This window comes from Zonotrichia albicollis, chromosome 5 (assembly GCF_047830755.1).
Source record: "Zonotrichia albicollis isolate bZonAlb1 chromosome 5, bZonAlb1.hap1, whole genome shotgun sequence".
NCBI classification, from domain to species: domain Eukaryota; kingdom Metazoa; phylum Chordata; class Aves; order Passeriformes; family Passerellidae; genus Zonotrichia; species Zonotrichia albicollis.
Window position 1 is genome coordinate 30995941 of NC_133823.1, and position 21747 is coordinate 31017687.

The 21747-nt window shown below is 36.9% G+C and overlaps 1 protein-coding gene across 3 annotated transcripts in view; it reads left to right on the top strand.

Annotated features, from left to right (window-relative positions):
• Positions 1–21747, top strand: part of KLHL2 (kelch like family member 2) — a 54569-nt gene that overhangs the window by 8800 nt on the left and 24022 nt on the right. For all 3 annotated transcript variants that reach the window (XM_074541205.1, XM_005486298.3, XM_014266543.3), the window contains one exon: positions 3269–3390. In XM_074541205.1, the coding sequence (XP_074397306.1) occupies positions 3269–3390 (122 nt within the window). The remainder of the gene's footprint in view (positions 1–3268; positions 3391–21747) is intronic.

The window sequence follows — 21747 nt, forward strand, 5'->3', positions numbered from 1 at the left end:
TGTTAGTTCTGTATTAAAGACTAGCTGTTGTTGACTATCACATTGCAAATACTCTTTGTTCAGCATATAGCTTTTTATTATGTCTTCTGTGATTAAGACATTTCTGCTTGCCCTGACTGCCCTTTCTGTGAAGAAGTTTATTACCCATTCAGAGTGCCAGTGCAGCAGTGTCTGTAGCTGCTCTCCAGATGGAATTACTGAAATCTTCCCTTTTAAGTTTTTTAACTTGTTTTATGTTTTTAAATGTAGGCATTCTTTAGCCCCAGTGGTGCAGGAGGTGGGAACACTCACTTGAGTAATGGGTGTGAAGTGTTTAACTAATATATCTGTGGTGAGGTTTGTGTAGTTGGTGAGCCAAATAGGTGAGAGCTTAAATAGAATTCAGCTGTGGCTTTAAGAGTTATCAGCAGATTTTTTACTAGGCTTATATGTTGCTTACAGCATGGCCCAACTGTGGTATTGGTGCATTTCAGCCATTCCCCACACAAAAATTCTTGAATTTCATTGTGATTGTTCTCTCCATGAAGCCTGGAATCCACACTTCCTAGGTGGATTTTTATTCTCATTCAGTAATCTGCAAGTTCAAATAAGCAAATTTGATCCCTTAACCAGCCACAACCAAAGGGAGAAGTATCTTCTATCCAGAATAAAACACTGATTGAAAAGACAGTGGTAAAAATTGCACTCTTATCTTTAGGGTTACTTCTTGAATAGAAATTAGAAGCTTATATTTAAACATGTGTTTGCAGGTTGATTCCATCATTCTCTGAGTCATTAAATATTACTGCAGTGCAGGCTGGGATATGGCACTAACTGGGTTCAAACTCTGCCTGTTAGTTTTTTTTTTTCCTTTTCCTCATTTGTACCTGTAATGGTAGCCCTAATAATTATCAGGAAAGAAAAATTTACTGTTTTAAAGTTACAAAATGTAGTAAGTTAGTAACAATTATCCCATGAAGAGATGGGGAAGAGAGTCCCTGCTATTTAATCTATGTTAATAGGAATTCTTTTGTCTTATACAGTGGAATTATTTAGAAATATAATTTAAATCTACCAAAATGTTTAGAGGAATTGAATATAAAGCATCAGAGAAGGGACTCTTCAGTGGCTATAGGGACTGACTTCAGATAAGGATGATGATGGCAGTTATCCTTAGGGATTTACCTGCTCTCTTCACTTCCATTCTCCATTTCTAAAATTATTGGGTAATAAAAATAAAAAAGAAGAAAAAGGCCTTCTTTGCATTACTTTGTGAGGAACCATGTAAGCTTTTTAGATAGCCCCTTTGTAGCCCCGTAGTATCTTCAGCTCAGCTGTTGCTTTGCTGCTGCTGCTTGGGAGATTGGATCAGCTCAGTGCTTTCTTTCAGTTCATGATATTCTTTCCTGTCACTAAGAACTCTATGGAGACATGGTGGTGCTGCTTCCCAGTCATAAACTGAGCTCTTCAGCAGGTTGAATTCTAGACTGAGCCTGCCTGCTGAGTGCATCTCTGATTTCCTCTATATGATCTAGCAAACAGGTATGGGTTGATCTAGAATTGTAGTAGGATTGCATGTGTGGTTCACATGAAAGTTGGAAGCAAGTATTTTTGGGATTATTTTGGTTGGTTGTTTTTTTATTATTGTTGTTTGGGTGTGGGGTGTTTTGGTTTGGTTTTCTTTTACTTGTTCAGGGTTTTTTATTTTTATATTCTGGGCCTGGTTTTTAAATAGAGAAGGTGCCTATCCATAACTCTAAAAGCCTTGACACAAAATCTGAAAACAAATCTAATGTGCTTGCAGAATATCAAAATCTGCTCTCCCACACACACAATTTTCCCAGAGGACCACCTCCACAGCAGCTTGCATAATAAATAAGTTGCAGCTTACATGCTCTGAAGATCAATAGGTTTAATCTGTGTCAAACTAGAAGCAGGAACTTGGAATACAGGGCCCTGCAGGGTTCTGCAGTCATCCTTCAGAGATGTAGGGGAATGTTTCAGAAGTGCAGGTGAAAGGAGAAAGTTCTGTGGGAGCTGGATTTTGCTGGTTTTTATGTCTTTTGAACTCCCTGCCACTTAAAGGGTTGATTTGCAATGCCATTCTTTACCCTTCAGCTCAAAAAAAGGTATGGTGCCATGAATAGTGGTGACAGATTTGTCAGTGATGATCTCTTTGCTGAAAGCACTGGGTAAAATGCATTGTTTGACACTAACCCTGGAGACCAGAGGGTAACAAACAATGAAAATGTGTATGACTTCATAAAAAAATATCTGCAATGGTTAGCATGTTTTTGTTCACTTCTCCATCCTATCTGCTTTTCTTGTTGTATACATTAAATTTCTTATATCACCAATACCCTTATCTCTAGATGTCTATGCCCAAGAGAAAGAAATTATATCCTATACAGAAGAATAAGAAACTCATATATTCAGAGATTGGAATATACTCTTCCAAAGTGAAATTTTATATATCTTCCAACATCACTTTTGTAGTTCATGTTTTGTTTCTCAGTGAAAGTCAGTGCAAGAAGGTTTAAAGGTCTGAGATTACCTGATCTGGAAGTCATATAGAAGGTTATAGTCATTACTTCAAAAAATATATTTGGATAATTATTTCAGCCATAAAGAAAATATTGCACTTTGAGAAACATCATATTTTAGAAGGTGGAAGATATTTTGCAGGCCTTTCTATGAAGATGGGTTGTGGCATATGGCCAACATGTCAGCCTCCACAAAATGAGATCCAACAAGTTTTCCCTTGCTTACCATTTTATCTTAGCTTGAGCTGTTAAATTGGAGCTGCAAAAGAGGTGAAATCACCAAGGGAATAATAAGTAGGCAAGGAAAGAAATATGTATGTTAATTCTTCTGTGGGGACATACTTTTCTTATTTAAATAAATTTACTCTGGACTGTGTTTGGTATGCTCCTTCAGTTAAGAAGTTAATAAAGCTAGAGTATTTTAATATCTTGCTTTCCCAGCAAAATGTTTTTGTATGCATTTGAAGTGTCATATTTAGGTCTGATAACAATATTTTCCTGATACTTTACACTGGAAAAAATAGGTCACCTGCACTAAAAGTATTAACCCAGGTAGCATTTGCATGATGACAACAAAACCTTCCTTCCTCATTGGAGGAAGGAAGGAAAGGAAGAAATTAAATTATTAGTGTCGAAGTTTTTCTGCTATCACAACTGTTCATACACAAAATTTCTGCTGCTGTTAAACTTCTACATTCATGCTGTATTTCTATCTTATTTACTTGATTAATAAACTGTATTTGTAGGTGAGATGAGTGAAAGCCGAGCAAAAAAAGTTCGAATAAAGGAAGTTGATGGCTGGACTCTAAGGATGCTTATTGATTATATTTACACTGCTGAAATTCAAGTTACAGAAGAAAATGTGCAGGTAAGAGTGAGAATATTTTCTGCAACAAATGAGATGCAATGTGCAGAGTCATTTATTTCGTCATTGTAGTTCAACTCCAACATGGGAAATCTCATCTGTAAACTGGAATATTTTCAGACCTAGTGCTTACATAGTAAGTAGTCATGCTGTTTAAATTCTGGCTCAAATTCAAAGACAATTCAAGTAAATGAAGAATTAGTTGACTTTAGTGGTCTTTGCAACCAAACTTTATGTAATGCAATAAAATAGATGGTCTACTCTGCCTAAAATTAATGCTGTCAGCCACCTCTGTACCACCTCTTCTCTAATATTTAAGTGAAATTTACATAAGCAAAGTAGATTTATTCCTTAATGTGAAACCATGTTTTCCAATTAAGCTGTCCTGTTTATTTTTTTCACTGTTAGCCTGCACAATAAAGTACTTTTCCCTGTTCAATCTCTGTAACTTGCCAGTGACCAGCTGTGCAGAAATGTTTAGCTACTGATTTTTTTTAAATTAAATCAGCTTATATCTATCATGAAGGTTTTGTCCATCCCACACAGAGGTAATAAGTTTTTCCAATTGGCTGTACCTGAAGAAATTAGAAGAAAACAAATACTAGCTTAGAAAACATAGTCTCCTGCATTTAATATTTTCTAAATGGAGGTGGACTTAAGATGGACAGAGTAGATTTTCCATCCAGTATCTTTTGAGATTTTTTCTAGACATTTGATAAGTTTAAAACTAGTTGCATAAGGGATGATATATTTAATTCTCATGTTTTCCTTGTACTGCTATGCTCTTCTTTCTATTCTTGCCCAATGCCAAATAACTGGTTATTAGCAGTTATTTTGCTGCTTTAGCAGAGTGAAAAACCATGTTGCTGTGTTTGTCATTGAAAACTTCTGTTGCAATTATGTATTCTGAAATTAATTGCTTTTACTGGACATTAGGCTGAAATTAATAGCAGTTTTATTGGCTGCTGAATCCAATGGGGACACTGCTTCTTTTAGCCATGCTTGACTGAATACTTCCTGAAATGAGAAATGCTGCCAACAAAATATCTTGCTACTAAGACTTCCATATCTTAGCTCATAAGTTGTTTAATTTTGCAAGACTAGTTTCTTGTCTTTCTTAATGACTTGTTTCTTAAGAATCTTCCTTTTTAAGGAATTGTTCTGGTCTGATGATGAATGTACACAGTGAAAAAAAAAGGGCTGAAATTCTGTTGTATTTTACCAGTCTGGTGGTTGCCCAAATCTCTGCTGTGGAAGACCTTGAGCAAATCCAGAGCTGTCAGAGATTCCCTCACAAACCTTTTGCTGCTTGATCCTTCTGGCTTTTCATCCTTAAAGCAGAATATTCTGTCTTGCTGACAGAGCTTGATGGCCCTGATCTTGTACATTTGATCCATAATATTGGAGGAGACTTAACAGGTGTGCTACTGTATTTTGGCTGTTGGTGCTGTCTAGGAGGAGGCATTATCACCTGTCCTTGGCAATGCTGACTCTTCCATGTTAATAGGGAGGAAAAGCATTACATTTCTTCTTCCTACAGGAGTCTTTGTAGGCCAGAAATCCATGGGTTTAACGCTCATGAGTCTGATAGGGCTTTAATTTTCATGGCTTCATGTTATCTGTCTAAAGATAAATATCTGATGATGCTGGGGATGTTAGTATAAATAATATGGCTTGGTGAGTGATATTACAAGTTTGTGGTTGCTTGAGTACTGAGAAGAAAGTCAGACTTCTAAGTTGGGTTTTGATTTTTTTCCAATATAGTTGCACTTTAAGGTTGATGGTGAGTATACTTGTAATATGACTGTATTGTATGTAAACTTACTCTTGCTTTGTCACTTTCATCCTTTTTACATTATTATTACTAGATATGTAGAGTTTATTTGCATTACAGCAGAAATAAACGCTGTGGATAAAAATAAACATGCTGATGCAAATTCTTTTCGTTATGCTTGAAAGCCAAGATGGGGAAATTGTTGCTGTGACTTTCTGGAAACCTAGAAACCTAGTGCAGATTGTCAGGCCTTAGTTAAAAATGTGTTCTCTCCATAAGCATGTTGCATGCTATTGAGATTAATTCTAGCTCTCAATTTCTTGTCTATATGACCTAGAATATATCGTGAAATTTTGGTAGTTAGGAATTTATTTTGTAGAAATACAGAAGTGTGAAAACCTAAGCTGCAATTTTATGTTTGGATTAATGTGTTGAACTATGAACTGGAGCATCAGCTTCTAGTTAGCTCCTTATGATTCTTGTTCTGATACCCTTGATGAGATTTCAAGTGTATCATTCCATCTCTCCAGGTTATACATAGTAAGAATAGGTATTGATTTAATTTCTAATGTGTGATACAATGTTTGAAGAGGGTGTGCAAGCTTCATGTTTAAGTAATGTAGAATTGCTAAGTAGTTCTTGGTACTAAAATAGCTGCATTGTATATTTATGAAAACTAATTATAAAGGAATACATAATCATAGCCCAGCTCATTGGCCTTTCTCAAGGGGCAGGTTAATTCTGAGCTTCTTTCCTTAGGATCTTGATCTAGATGTGGACAGGAGAGTGCTTCCTGACTGTGCCTTTGCAGCTTGTCGGTGAGAGCTGTCCATTTTTTCCTCCCCACTGTCCTGTTCTAACTTATGTATGTTTTTGAGCAGGTGTGGAGTAGACAAATAAGGTGTAAGTATGTGATTGAGGAGAAAACCGCATTCATTTACCCGTAAACTGTCAGCACAGGAGGCCCTCATCACTGGGTGTTATCGCTACATTAGTTAAACACAAAAGAACATTTGTTCTTTTCTTCAGTTCTTGGTTCAATAGGTACCCCCCAGCCTGCAGCAATAAGACAGCTGGTATATGAATGTGTACATTCTTTTAGTGTTTGTCCTTCATTTAGAACAAGTTACTTTATAATTCATCTCTAGTGGCACTAACTTTGCATAATGCCATACCACTGTTTCTACTGTATTTACATATCAAGTCACATTTTTCTGCATTCTTAACTCTTTGCTTTTCCCTTTTTTTTTTAAGGAATGAAATTAAATGTCAGACTTAGTGCAATATCTCATTCTTCATATTTTAAGAAGAGAATATCTGAGTTAATGTTTTCAGAAGGCAAATCAACTTTTTTCCACATCAAATTTTTTTGATATCCATATAGGTATTAATTACATGCAGTGCACAATGTGGGAGAGTTGGTTACTATAAGGAGCTCATGCGTGAGTAACTCTCCCACGCTATGCGAATGCACTGCAGCCCCTTTTTAGTCAGCTGTACACCTCGGGCCTCTCCTGAGCACAAATATATTGGAGGAGAAATTCCTGCAGTTGTTGGTGGGCTGTGGATTTGTTATGGGCTTTAGAGGCCAGCCTGACACAGGCTGAGTAGGATGTGATTTGAATAAACACAAGTTAGGTGATTTGGTTCCTTTTGATTCCCTGCTACAGGTCTCTGTTCCTTTAATTGTGCTTATACAACGATTTGCTGGACTGTTTTGTAAAGCAGATCACTGAACTCAAAAAAACATCTGACAGCATAACACTCTGTATCTCCACTTCCACCCCACGTGGGTTTTTGGGGGACTTTTGAGTTATCCTTAACGTGGATCACAGCCCTGTCAGTTGTTTTCACCCAATTGGTGAAAGCAAGAATCCCAATTGGGATTATTGTATTAAAGTGTAGGAATAGATACCAGTGTTGGAAATAGATGTTTCTCTGCAGCCTGGGTCAAGCATTACAGGTAGTTTCACTTTGCTGCTACTGCTGTCTTGCTTTTGGACAAGGTGAGTGCATGAGAGATAGAAGAGAAAATCACAATAGAATTGTATTTTTACAATTGTATAACTCTATCCTGGCGTATTTTTTGCTTTTAAAAATTTTGTTAGGTACAACAGACATGAAGTCCAGAATCTTTAATGGGGTCATACAAGAAGTATAATTTTTTCTTCTGATTTTTTGAAAATATTCAAGAACAATGTTTGCATAGTAATAAGCATATTATGAACACTAATATGTATGCATTTTTTCTTTGTAACTCTTACTGTTCACACAGATTGCCATAAAAAGTACAACAGAGATGCTTCTATTTGTATGGTGTCATTGGGTGTGGGCATAAGAGTTGACAGCAGATTTGATTTAAGGTGCTGTCAAAACAAGGTCCAAAAAAGCAGCTGATTTCCCCAAGAAATCCTCAAAAAAGAAGATCCTAATGTTGTCCCAGCTATTTACTAAGGTAGACATTCTACAGTACCATGTTTGGTAATATGGGCTTTGACTATTCTTGCTACATATAATCACCTCTAGCTGATCAGTGTTGCAGGGTTGTTGAAACGCTGAAAAATTCTTAAGGTTGAAAATGAGCCTGTGCCTCCCACCAAAACCCAGAGAAGTTTAAGAAAACAGATGTGTTCTTTTTCAGATGGTCAGCTTCTGAATTATATTTGTGGCATGACCCACAAGGATTGGGTCATGCCATAAGTTGGACTGAGGGCATGTTAAAGGAGCACAAAGAAGGAATGTGATGTTACAGGGAATAGCATAAAAGATAATTGCTGCTGAGCTCTGTGAAGTGAAACAGTGACTGAATGTATCAAGACTTGGCAGAACATATTCTGTCTAACAATGGAAACTGGATAATAGTCCTTAGATGGTTTATTCCAGTTGATTTAATATTTTTCCTAGTTCAAAAGGTAGGTAGTACCTGACTTAAATGTTCCTGGTCTATATTAGATTAATAGTACTTCTTTCTGTCATCTTGTAAAGCAGCTTGTTGCTGTTTTGCTGCAGTAATCTCATGTACTGAATGACTGTTCTTATTCATATACTTTAATTTTTTTCTTTAGACTAAACATCATAGACTGTTCTTTGGAGACAGTAGTTTCTAAATCTTTTACCATTCTTCTTGCTCTTTCCGTTTTACCTATATCGACATATTTAACTTGCATTGGGAAAATTGGTCCATTAAGGCCTTGTTACTACAGACAAGAGTGAAACTGTTATCTTGTGAATAAAAAATACAGTGTTTGATTCTTTATGTCATTGATTTTCTGATAACAAGACATTGTTTCTAGTAGTCACTATATGTTTGTGATGGTAGAGAGAGTAAGAATCAGAACATCAAAGTAGTCATACAGTGGGAGAAAGAAATTCTGGCCATTTTGAGGGATTTGTTGTTTTAAGCATTTATGTTTTTTGGCATAATACTTCTAATGAACCAGAACTGCAACCAGTGGAAGTCATTATCTGATTTAACAGTAGTAGCATAAGTTCTTTCGGTGAGTTTAGTGGGCAAGACTTCAGGTTCACACCAGGAATTTCCTGTTAGAAAGAGATGCCAATTTGCAAGTCTGTTTCCAGAGTACAATCAAATGTTAAAATTGCTTTTAATACAAAAAAAGTAAAGAAATTAACTATTTTCACTTTGGTAAATGTTTAATTATATTTTAAAATTCACCAATAATAGAAAAAATATGACTGAAAATCTTGTAAAATTGTATCTGGTTTTGGGGTGGAAGGGCAGGAGAGAAGCAAGATATGTACAAGTCATTTTAAAACTGAAAGAAAAATGTAGAAGAGAGCATTGCACAAAATAGAATGCAAAATAATGAACAGTACAGACTGGTATTTGTTGAGGAGGACAAAAGCCCCCAACAAATCAGCAAGGAGTAGATATTAATTTATATCTATCTATTTTTATATATCTATTATTATTATTAATAAATAAAATGTAGTAGAACTATGTATGATCAATAAGATGAAGTTCATGCAAACATAAGGTCTGCATTTACTGTGCCTAATCTTCACTGGATACTAATTTAAAGACAAAAATAAAATTCTGTGCAGCATGAAACATTCCTTATTTGCTCTTCTGCTAATCATTAGAATAAAATCAGATAAAAATATTCAGAATAAACTGTTGTACTTTGAATTGGTGTGCTTATGATGAACCTCATGCAGTTTTATGGGGGTAGGATGTGAAATAATCTGTTTAGGGGCTACAAGTTTGTTCTGAAACTTGTATTACCAGAATGTCAGATCTAGTAATGTAGTTGTTCTTTTTCCCCACATCTGTGTCTCATTATTGTCTCAGATTCTTTCCTTCAGTACCCTTTCTACTAAGAGTCAGGTATACCAGTTCACAGGAGTTTAATTTAAAAGAGAGTTCACATCAGGTACACCAGTTCACAGGAGTTTAATTTAAAAGAGACTTCACACATCAACTGAACAACAGCAGCTAGTTGTGTGTGCTTTTAGAGGAAATGCAGAATGACTTAATAAAAGCCAGTTTATAAGACTGATCTCTTTACTTAATATTTGCCACAGTCTTTGAGCACATACATGATCAAATTAATAGAGCTTATATTCTGGTAATCTTAAGAGCCATACTAACTTAGTATCTCAGCTGAGAGTCAAAATGCTCCCAGTAATATTGTGATACTTTTCAAGCTTTATCCTTGAAAACAAGTGTTTTGTGTATATGAACAGGTGACTAAACTGTCTTTATATGAGTTAACTCATATACTGTGATGTGTGAAGAGCATAAAGCATGTGCTTTGGAACTAGTTTCACTTTTCACTTTAGATATCTAACTTGGAATGTTTTTCAGGAGTTTGTGAGCCTGCCAATAAAGTATACCTTCAAACACTACAGAACTCCTCTTTTCCCGTATTGGATCAAAAGATGTTCCTCCCTTTCAAAGGGATCTATCCAAAGGGGTATATTTTCTTGATGAATATTGAAAGTTTTCTGTGTTAATTGGGGTAGATTTTTCCTTTTTAGAATCCAAGGCTGACTTTGCAAAGGTTCTTTACAAATGTGTGATTAGGCATTGTAAGAGGAGAGAGTTGAATTCAGTGCTTGAACAGAGACATGCATTCCGTGTCCTGGAAGTGTGCCTGCTGCTGTGGAAGTGGGTGGAAGAGATAAAAGAAATATTTATTCAACTGAACTGAATCCTGTGAAGCTTTCAGTGAATCTTATAATGCAGTAGGTTCTGTTTCAAATGTAAAATACATATTTTATGTAAGAAACTGGTTTGAGAGAAGGTAATGCTGAAATTGCTTCTATGGGAATTGGCTATTTTCCTTCAGAGAAGCTAAGAAATAGATGTGTGGGAAAAAATGCCACACTTAGAAACGTAAAAGGGGCAGGAAGGGAATGTCTGATCTTGATGCATTGACAGATGTGCCTCTAGTCACCTCTTCCTTAAAAAGCTTTTGGTAATCAGGGAAAGTGAAACAGCTTAAACAGAAGTATATCTTGAGAACAGTAGGTGCTGGCAGGCTCTATCTAGGCAATTGCATCCCTACTGGTCATGATTAACACCTTGCATGTCACCAAGAGATCACTATTAAGTACAGGTCCTGTACATCCCCAATTGTGCACCCTACTGAAATGCAGGGCTCCTAATGAAGATTTTTTTCTAAATTAGCAGCAATTCCAAATAGATGATGATGTTCTAGACAGTGCAGTTTGGTGATGACAGCATGGGTCATGATAGCAGTTTTTCTAGCTAGAAGCAGACACAGCATTCTAGCAGATGCAAGTAACTTAATAAAACTGTTGCTGCTGTACCACAGGCTAATGAGGTTGGCATCTCTGAAGTTTGCTGTCTGATTTCATAAAGGCCTTTTATTTGTTTGCATTTGCCTCTATTTACTAACCACACTTTCCTGATAAAGCATTAAAAAATCATCTCTATAGTATTTATTAATTGAATAGAATTTTGAGGCATGTTTTAAGCTAGTTGGTTGTCATTGTGGCTGTCCCTGTCCTGTCCCCACTGGACAAATTGTTCTTTGTACAGACTTCCTCTTGCATCTCCACAGTCCCTAGACGGTCACCCTATCTTGGTTTAGCTTCCAAAGTCTTTCCTGCAGTACATGGCTGCTTACACCTTAGGGGCTGGAGACAGGGTATTGGACCATGGGAGTTTTCCTCTGAGCTGATTTATTTCTAAATCTGCTATCTGCATGCTTCTAAAGAAGAATGCAGTTAGGTCAGATAATACCAATCCTGTTGAAGTTAACAGCGATATTTATTTTGTTGTGTTTTTTTTTTTTTTTCCCTAGAGATAATTTTTTGAAGTAAATGAGTGTAAGTTGTTTCTTTTACTGCTCCTAAAAAAGTGTATGGTGTAATTGGAAATCTTTGCACTGATTTCCCTGTCAATAGGCACGGTAGATTCTTTCAAAAAATGAAAATAGCTTTGACTTTACATTAAAGTTTGTTGATAGCATCTTTAAAGGTGAAATCTGTGAATTTGTTTCCTGTGACTTAAATTTAACTTGCCAGCAACTCTCAGCAAAATATCCCAGTCCAGCACATGTGCTTTTAGACAGACTGGTAGGCCAAATCTTCATTAAAACTGTACAGCTGTCTTTTAAGCTGTAGTTTTATTTTTCTGAGCTGATACTGAATTCTGACTCCCAAATAATCTCCTATAAAATTTTGGACAGATTTGGCTTCCTGCCTTCAATATATCATGAGTAAGGTGCTAATTATTGAGCCCTGAGGTGATAGGTTACAATCCTGCTTGTTTCTGAGATAATTAAAGTATTTGTCATGGGCTTTGGTTCTCTTTTCTTCCATACCCTGGCTTTTTCCAGACTCAGATTAATCTTGAAAACACCATATATCCACCATCATATTTCATTTTACCATCACTTTTTGCTTTGCCTTCATGAAAACCTAAAATGTTCTGTCCATAAACTCACTTCTTTCTTTCTTAAGAGGTTTCGAGCAACTGCATAAGTTCTTGAAAGTATTTTCTTTTTCAAAATATGTTTTATGTAATCGAGCTATTAGAGTGTCAAGAACTATTTGATGGTTGGTGGTCATCTTTCCCTGACACAGATATTATTAAAGCTTTAGAAGGAGATGAAGTTCTTTATTGGATCATCTTATAGAGCCTTAAAAATAAACAAACCTTTGGCGTTTCCGCTCATCTCCACTTTGGCTGCTGTGGCATAGATACTAAATTATGAAAGCTTTGGCAAAGTCTGAAGTTGTATTCAGAGTTATTCAGGTTAAAATACTTTATGAAACTGGCTCATCCTAATAAGTTTATGATTAAAACAGGATTAGCTGATGTTTTTAAATTCTGATGTGTGTTGAAACTACATGGTAATCCAAACTTTCACTTCTATTCTTTTATGACAGTACAGTTCTAATAATATTAGGGGCTTGCTGACGGTGCAGAGAGGTTCTTAAATCCAAGCTGACATGAGTTTCCTTGCAAACCCTATTCATAGAAACATGTTTAGGTCTTACTGGGCAAGAACTTAATGCTGGACTAAACAGTCTTATAGTGTGCTCTTTGGTTGTGTGCTGAAAGACTACCACTGAGTTTTGCTATTGTATGTATTTTATACTTAAGGCTTCAAGCAACCATCTGGTTGCCTCCTTTTGACCTATTTTTGTATTTATGACAACAGCTTTGAGGATTTTAATAATATGAGGGCACAACTAATATGTGGCATAGCTGGAGGAGAGACAGTGGCACACTCCTTGAATTTATATGCATTGTAAGACATGTCAGGCAACAGTAAATGATCTCATTTTTTCCAGTGAAATAATCCTAGTAGGCATTCTTCATTTGCTTATATGTGCCTGCTTGTCAGGAGAATGAGTGTAGGAGGGAAGGCAAAAGAGGAGCGTGATCTCTTTACAAGCCTATTTTATTACAAATATATGCTTCATTAATTTGCACTTTAAATGAATAAGCTTCACCTAAGAGCTGCTGACCAAAATACTAAGCAAACAGCTTTGCTGGAAATTTTAATATTTTGTTCTCTGACAATTTTTAAATGCATTTAAATTGTGTTTTTCTCTATTTTTTTCATAGCATATCTTTTGTGATTTTAGCTATTATATATGTGCAAAGTAGAACTGCCTGGTTTTGGGGACACATTATTATTCTGTGCACTGCAGAATCGCTGCAGTTGCTATATTGTCACTCCCCTCTGTTTGTTTTTAACTGAGGAGCTGGGTTTTTGATGTGGCTGAAGATGTGTTTCAAAGCCTCACGCTCATTTGATAGATGTTTGATGCTCTCTTAAAGGATTTCCGTTTCTGATCTGGCTTGCTTGGTGGTATGTGACAGGAGGAAATCACACTGTGTGCTCAGTGTGAGGAAAGCATTAAGGGTTGCTGAAGCTGGCAGCCTGATAACAACTAGGTGGCTGCAGCTCTGTATCTGCAGGCTCCAGGCTGGTGGTGAGGCTGAGCGTGCCTTTGCGGTAGGTGCGTGCACAATGCCATGTGTGCAGTGCACGCTGCCAGCCCCACAGCTCTGTGCAGGCAGAAACGCTCACCTGCTCTGTTCTCTCTTGAACTGGGCTGTCTTCCTAAAGAGTCTCTTGCACTTGTCTCTTCAATATCTTTTGCATTGTCAAAACAAACTGAATAAATACAATTCATACTTCATTTAGGGATAAATTCTTTCGCATGTCCTCCCCTGGATTATAGAAGTTAGTGAAGTTAATGAGGTAAGTAGCAAAAGGGGTCTGCAGAGAAAGCAATTGCTGTGTCTATACAGCTGTGGCTGTGGTCAAGGCAGAGGGAAAAATGGTGGCAGGACCACCAGAACCCGGAGAAGCAGATGTTGCACAGATATGACAAATACTCCCTCCTGAGGTATTCACATTTTTATGTTCCTGCCTTTTTTTTCTTTCCCTTCTGCAGATATCTTACTGCTATTTCTCTCTGTCCTCCAAATTATGCTTTTTAATTTTATTTTTTTTGGCCATCTGAATGGGAATCCAAGAACTTTTTTCATAAAGCAAATTGAGTAGGCAGAAGGGTATGAGCCTTCTAAGAATGAAAAGATGAACCTGAATGGACATTTGAGCTGTTGTACACTGGCTTTTGTTGCCAAAGAGAAGTACATAAGGGAGAAACAGAATTAGGAATGAGCACCAGAGAGAAAATTAATCTAAAATGTGGATCCAAAGGTATGAGGAGTGAATTGAAATTGTCCCAAGACTGTAAAAGACTGTCTTTGACTATCAAGTGCCAGTGTGTGTAGGAGGCAGAGAGTCATGCTTTTTCCAGAGAGAGATTGTTGTCTTGTGGACTGAATCACAGATTTCCCCTGTCTCAAAATCTCTGTACCTTCAGAAGATGTTTGGGTGTTCTGTTTTTTTGTGTTTTGGTTTTGTTTTTTGGTTTGGTTTTTTTTTTGTGGGAGGGAGAATGTGGGTTGAGGTTTATGAAACCACTTGTTTCTGCTTATTTGGAAGAGACTTGTGGGCAAAGGCGGTGAAGAGGCTTGTAGCTTGGCTATGTCAGCATGGTCTAAGCAGGAGCCAAGGAATGAATCAGAAACTCTTGGAGGAGGTGATGGGGTGAGAGAGAAGTGGGGTTGAGGCAGGAGTGTGTTACAGAAGAGATACTGATCTGTAATCCTGCACTTCAGAAGCATGTGATTCTGATTACTGTGGGAGGTGAATGGGAAGTCACCGAGGGATTTAAACAGGCATGTTTAATTTAAATGATAAAAAGAATAAAACACTTTTACTCAGCAGTTCAGCTCTAAATATAACATCTATTCATTTCCTGCATATTGTTTCTTAAATGAGTGATTTAGGAAAGCGTGTGGGCTGTCAGAGCCATGCACGAGAAAGGTGCCAAAAACTAATTAAGGTAGAAAGTCCCAGTTACGACAACAGACTGTGCAAGGTGCGTCCTCTTACACATCAAGGATAGGCTTAGAGAGAGGGTCAAAAGATGAAGTACAAAACCAAATGAATAAAAACATCTAATCACTAGAGCAAATAGGATTTTATAGACATATTTGTAAAAAGAATCCTTGTGTACCCACAGAAAAGAAACTTTTGAAGCGAGGTGGCTGAGACTGTATGAAAATGTTATGGTCTGTAACTGGCTATTCCTTGGAATTTCAGCTCATGTTTTAGTAAATCACAATGTCATTAGTGATCCTGAGCCTTATAGAGATTATCGAGGATTTGTTTTTTGTTAGTGGCAGGTGAGATAAGGAAAGTTCAAACTTCTCATATGTTTCAAAATTCTATTCATGAGTTGTGCATAGCTACTAAAAACCTTCTGTAATTCTTAGAGTGGTCCAGAAATAACCATATCAAAGGCTTTTGAAAGTCAAGTTAGTTATAGTCCCTCCTAAATTGTCACATGATGAGCAATAAATAGATCAAAAATCCCTAGGGAGGAAAGGAACAAATAGGAACAAATAGTCGGGTTTTGCTGTATCAAACAGATTGTAATGTGTCACAGGCTTCCAAAGGACCTATTTCCTTTAGTCTTGGAAAGCAGGTAGCAAAATATGTAGGTAATGAACTGGTTTAAGTATTTTTTCAAGATCAGACAAAAATAGAAAATCTCACTGCTTTCTAGCTAAGCTAGATGTCAGGCTATCATGATCACAGACCAAAATTAATGTTGGAAAGTGTAAAGTAATGCATGGAGAGAAAAAAATTGAATTACTCCTACATATTGCTATGTTTTACATTAACAGCTTTTCCTAGTATAGAATAACATACTTAAGTCACCTTAGAAAAACTTCTGCTATTGTAAAATAGTGTCTTTAAATCTGAGCATAAAAAATGGCACATCTGTATGTCACTGTAGAAATCTACATTATCACCTGAAACACTGTTGGATGGTCTAAAATATGACAGGAATAGCATGCTTTGGGGATAGGCTTAAAGCCATTAAAGGCGTGGAAAAGCTGTCATTTGAGAGAGGGAAGGAATTCAGGCCTTTTCTAGGTTGACTGTGAGTTGGCTAAAATAGGACTCTTATTTTTCTTCTGGTGTCTATGTGTTTCAAAGACTCTACATACACTTGTAAAGGGTAAAAGGGTGAGTTACTAATTTATGCTGAAAGACAACAAGCTTTTCTTTAGAGTACCTAAAGAGAAGTCCACAAAAACATATATGTACATCCATGGAGTTGTTGGTATGTTTAAGGTGAGTGAATGCCTAAATAAATAGAACATTGCTGCAAAATGCATGAGTGCATTAGGGTACCAAGGTGAGCAGTGCTGCTTTCTATCTGTGCTGGTTGGTTTGAAAATAATTACCTGTGAACCCTGGAAATGATACCTGTGTTACCATTAGATAGACAGTGTTTCAAAACATTATCAAAACAAAGATTAGATAGTGTTTCAAAGCAGGTATTTTCGCCTCTTAAGGTTTACCTCCCTAGTTAGGTGAGACTGTATGAGGTCCAGATCTGGGTTGAGTTGACCTGTTCTAATCTTCTCCATCCTAGGTTTCCTTTTCTCCCTTTCCTCAGAAGAGGGGAAGACAGGGGAAGGGATGGTGCTGGTAGAAGCAGAGCAGTGCTGTGAAGCTTCATTTCAGTAAATACTGGGTTTAACCAACACATACGGGGGAAGGATGGAGGACATAACAGATTCTGTCTCAAACCAGATGCCAAAATTGCTTCCAGTGTGGAAGGACCCAGAGTGGAGGAGATCCTTAGCTGGTTGTTGCAGAGCTAGACAAAGGCAAAAATGTTGCCATTTCCTTCTGTAGAAGGAAACTGAGATTTCTCTTTTTTCTCATGCAGTTGATTAGGGAGAAGTATTGTTTTTTCTTTTTAGAAGGTCTGGATTTTACCTATTATATAAATATTCTTCTGGAAAACTGTGAAGTTCTAGACCAGCCTGGAAGATATTTTTAACTCCTTGTTTTATGGTCCGCCTGGGATTGGGATTCCATTGAGCAGAATTACGGCAACAAGCTCTAAGTATGGTGTGGCCTAAAAGAGTTTACAGGCTTGAGTAGACTCTTTGTCCAGAGAATTTGTGGCTGCCCCATCCCTGGAAGTGTTTAAGGCTGGGTTGGATGGGGCTCTGTGCAACTGGGTCTAATAGAAGGTGTTCCTGTCTGTAGCAGGGGTGTTGGAACTGGGTGATCTTAAAGGTCCCTCTCAACCCAGGCCATTCTATAATTTTTAAAAATAGAAAAAAAAAGGAAAAAAAAAGAGTATCAGATATGATGACCATTGGGTAAATCAGACGTAATTAGTATTGACATCACAAGTTTTGTGATCCCAAAACCCGATGCCTTTATCTTTCCTTGCTGGGATGTGGTTGCTCTTTAGCTAAACATTAATAATGGAGGTGTATAAACTGCCTTCTCAGACTGACAGCTTGTGCAACTTTTCTGAGTCTTGAAAATCATCCCACTGCTAGGCAATGCTAGAGGTGCTTCTAGTCAAGTTGGATGAAAGCAGCTACTTTTGTCTCAGCTACAACTTTTGCTGTAGGCATCCATGTCTCTATTTCTTTGTATGGCCATAAAGCTACCTGTGGCAAAACCTGAAAAGTAGCCCACGCCAACTTAAAGTGCAGAGGTCAGTTGCTCAAATGAATGCATGTGTGCTTGTCCACCTCCCTGTAAAATTCAAGGTGCTTATTATGTGTAAATGAAGTCACTTAGAGACTGCACAGTTGACCTCTCTTACCTGCAGGTAGGTTCAGGACATGCTGCAACATGTAAGATGGAAGATGCATAAAGGCTTCCTTGAAAATGTTTCTGTTTTCTTGATATTGGTTGTGCTTTAAATCATGAAATGTACGTACTAAATGTGCATCTGCAAAGAAAAATCAAATGGGAAGCTGTAGATGCTATTTACTTTGGGAATTTTGGCTCTACATACCTGAATTTTTAAAGCACAACATCTAGATTAAAGCATTTATGAAATTTGTCACTAAGCCTAATGCTTTTTTTCCAAGGAAATCCTCTGTGACATTTCTAGAATGTAATTATGGTCTGTTGTAGGAAACTGAGTGATAAGTAAAAGATTATCTTAATAAACTACAAAAACATAATTATGGTAAAAGCTTGAAGTAATCAAATGTGTTTTGAGTCCACTGAAGGACCATTTACTGCATATTAGATGTTAATCTTGGCATAATTTTTGTATTGAAGATAAGCACCACGCAGAGAAATAATTTCTACTTCATGCTATTTCTGTTGTCCTTAGTTCTTGGTTTTGTATTACTTTAAGACTTGGTAGTGTATATCTTCTGTACCAGAGAATGAAATAATAGAGCAAGCAAATATTCACAATCTACTATCCCAGTTATGCTGCTGTTTGCTTCCTGCCCAGGTTTAGGATTTTGCAAATGGCCTTTCAAGCCCTCTCTTTTAAATTGTCAGAAAATGCTGAGCTATACTAGGAAAACAAATCTTGTTTGTCACAAGTCATTCTGTAATATACAAAAACCCCCAGCAAACCAACAATTCCTTCCTTCCCCTCTCCCCACCTCATCAAAGGTTTTTTGTGTACTTCAGGAAACAGCAAATGAACATTTTTAGTTTTTTGTCAACCCTTCGCATCTCCAGTTTGAGGCAATCCTTTGAAGTCGTTTCTATTGTAGTGATCTTTGGCATAGCCCAAGTGATTGTGTGTGTCAGTGGGATGTGGGCTGAGGCTGGTGTGGTGCTGGAGGCTGAGCTGCTGCAGCTCAGTGCCGTGGCAGAAGCTCCCTGAGAGCTCCGAGCACCAGCTGATGCAGCGATTCTTTATGTGGGTCAGCCTTTACAGGAAGAAAGCAAACCATGCAGTGTGAGTTTTGTTATCCTGCCTACTTAATCTTTTCAGCTTCTTCTAATCCTTCTGCAGGGTAGCTATGTATATGATTTGACTGCATAGCACTTTTGGTGCTGTAATTAAAGAACAAATTGTCCAGTTCCTGAATGACACAATATCAGAAGTAGCTTTGTTCAGACTCAACTTAGTTTTGTTTAAATTATGCTGTCCCTAAGAAAATATGATGGTGTTTTTATGCAGCTGTGTAATCTTCTAAACACTGAATTAATTAAAGTATGATGAAGGATTCTGAGCTTTCATTTTAGATTACTTACTATACACATACTTAAATTCAGTGGCCAAACTTCAAATCAAGAACTTTGTTCCTATAAAATCAAAATGTCTGCAATTTTTTTCACTGAAAGAAAAATGTAAAACTTAAAAATTTTTTTAGGTTCATTATATCAGACTAGGAAATCAATCTGTCTCTCTTGTGTGAAAGCTTATGCCAAAATGTGCTTTCATGTGGTAGTTAAGGCACTGTTCTGGTAGAGAAGATGTAGGAGAACCCTGAAGCCAAGCAAGACTGCATGGTTCTCCCTTGTAGACTAGATGGATATCCCTTATTATAGTGTATTACTTAAATAAGTGACTCTTCTGTAATTTGTTTTGCTTCATAAATCTTGTTTCTGCTCTTCAGCAACCACTAACTGGATCTCAAATCCCTCCCAAAACTACCCCTTTCAAAAAAACCTCAAGAAAACAACAGAAAACCCACCTCTGTACCTAATGTCTTTATTAATAACTAGTAGTTCATTCAGACTCATCTTTTAAGGTGCTGTCTCTTCAAAAGCTGCTTTTTGAGCAAATTACTTCCTATCAATTGCATGTCATTAACTGAAGTGGACTCTTAAGTACAGATTATGATGCAAGTTAAAAAGCAGATATGTAAAACACCTAGTTCTTCCTTATCCTTCATTTGAATCTGTCACAATGATTTCCAAGCTGGGAGCTGCTTAGTGTTTTTTAGATCATGTCAATAATTTAAAATTCTGTATTTTCATGATTATTCAATCATTTTCTACTGAAGTGGTGCTCTACCTATTTGTATGTAGTACAAGGGGAATGTGAGGGAATGAGGCTGTTTTGTGATCTGATTCCCTCCTGTGCTACTATGAAACTGCCACCTGCACCTGATTTTAATTTGCATAGGGCTCATTAAGCTAAAGGAAAAATTAATACATCCATGTCTTCATTGTGCAATAGCCTTGAGGATGTTAAGATATCCAGAAGGTATACTTCATAGGCTTCATGACATCATGTTCTAAACTTGCAGCTCATGCACGTCTTTAATTCCAGTGCAACCTCTTATTTTTGTATTTTAACACTGGAACACCGTGCTTAACATGCACATGTTGTTCAGACAGAAATTCAAGCAGGGCTGAATTTTCTGAAATTGAAACTTCCACATTTTATCCCACAGATGCCTTAAAATATTTGTGTCTATTTTAGTGCTTTTGTATGCATACTCCCAAATAGCATAATTTCAATGCTGTGCTGAATGATTTCACTAGAATTTAGATTACACTTCAGTTACAAACCACAGTTTTAATTACAGCACAGATGCATGTAGATGAGACTAAAAAAATAAGATCATTTGGGTTATATTTAACCACTATGTTAATTTCCTTCTTCCCCGTGCTATGATAATGTAAACAGCAAATGAAGGAGCTTAGTATGCTGAAATGGTTATTTAAAACTTAAAAATAAATGTTAAACCTTAATCTATTTCCTCAAGATTTCTTTATTACAGGCATTAACATAACTGCTGTTCTCTGAAATTTATTTCATTTTAATATTGTAACTGAAAATATGCAATATCTGTGATTAGCAAGGACGTAACTTGCTCTTCTGTGAGGTTCTGTGTTGTATTGTAGTGTGTTTGGATTCTCATGCATCTGCTTTCCTCAATTAGTATCTTTCCTAATGTCTCAGATCTGTTTTCTTTCCTCTCAATGCAATAAAGTATGGAATTTTTCTATTTTAGACACCACATTATTCAATTCTCTTGGCATACACTGCTCTGATTTTTATTGGCTTATTTGCCTGAAAAGTGCTTCAGCGTTCTGAGAAATTTTGGGTTTGTTTATATTGTGGGATCTTGTTTTCAAAACCTGCAATGTGATCTGTCACTATTTTCCTATTGACATTATACTTAAACTGGTTTTGAATTTGAGCTAATATTCCTGGCAGAAATTTTAAGATGACTACAAGAAATTTGAAAGCAGTAAAGAAAATATTGTCTTAAGCATCTTCATGTCAGGTATCACAATATGGTCTGTCTAGGAGAACCCCATGCTACAAAAAGGAATGCAGACAGGACAGCTTGGATTGATATAAAATTACTGGATCAAATTGATTTAAATTAAAAGGCAGAAAGCTTTAATCAATTTAAATTTCACTTTTTATTGAGCTTTGTAAAAGCATGTTGAGAGGCCTGTTCCCTGAATTTTTAATATCTCTCAGGAATGGAGATTCTGCAGCTGGTTGGGACAACCTGTTCTGGGGCTTAATCTGCCTCACTTTAGAAATACCCAGCAAAACGCAACACGAAACGGAAAAAGCCACCTAATTCCTTTTTTTTCCAGTCAGATTTTCCTATGTTCATACTTTTCCTTGTTTCCATTGTGTGGCTATGCATCTTCAAGAACACTCTGGCTCAATCTTCTATACCCTCACAATAAGTAGCTGTGGACTGTAATAAAGTCTCCCTTTTTTTCTTTTATGGCTGCACAAACTCAGTTTTCTTAGCTTTTCCTTGTAATACCACATGCTCCAGCCCT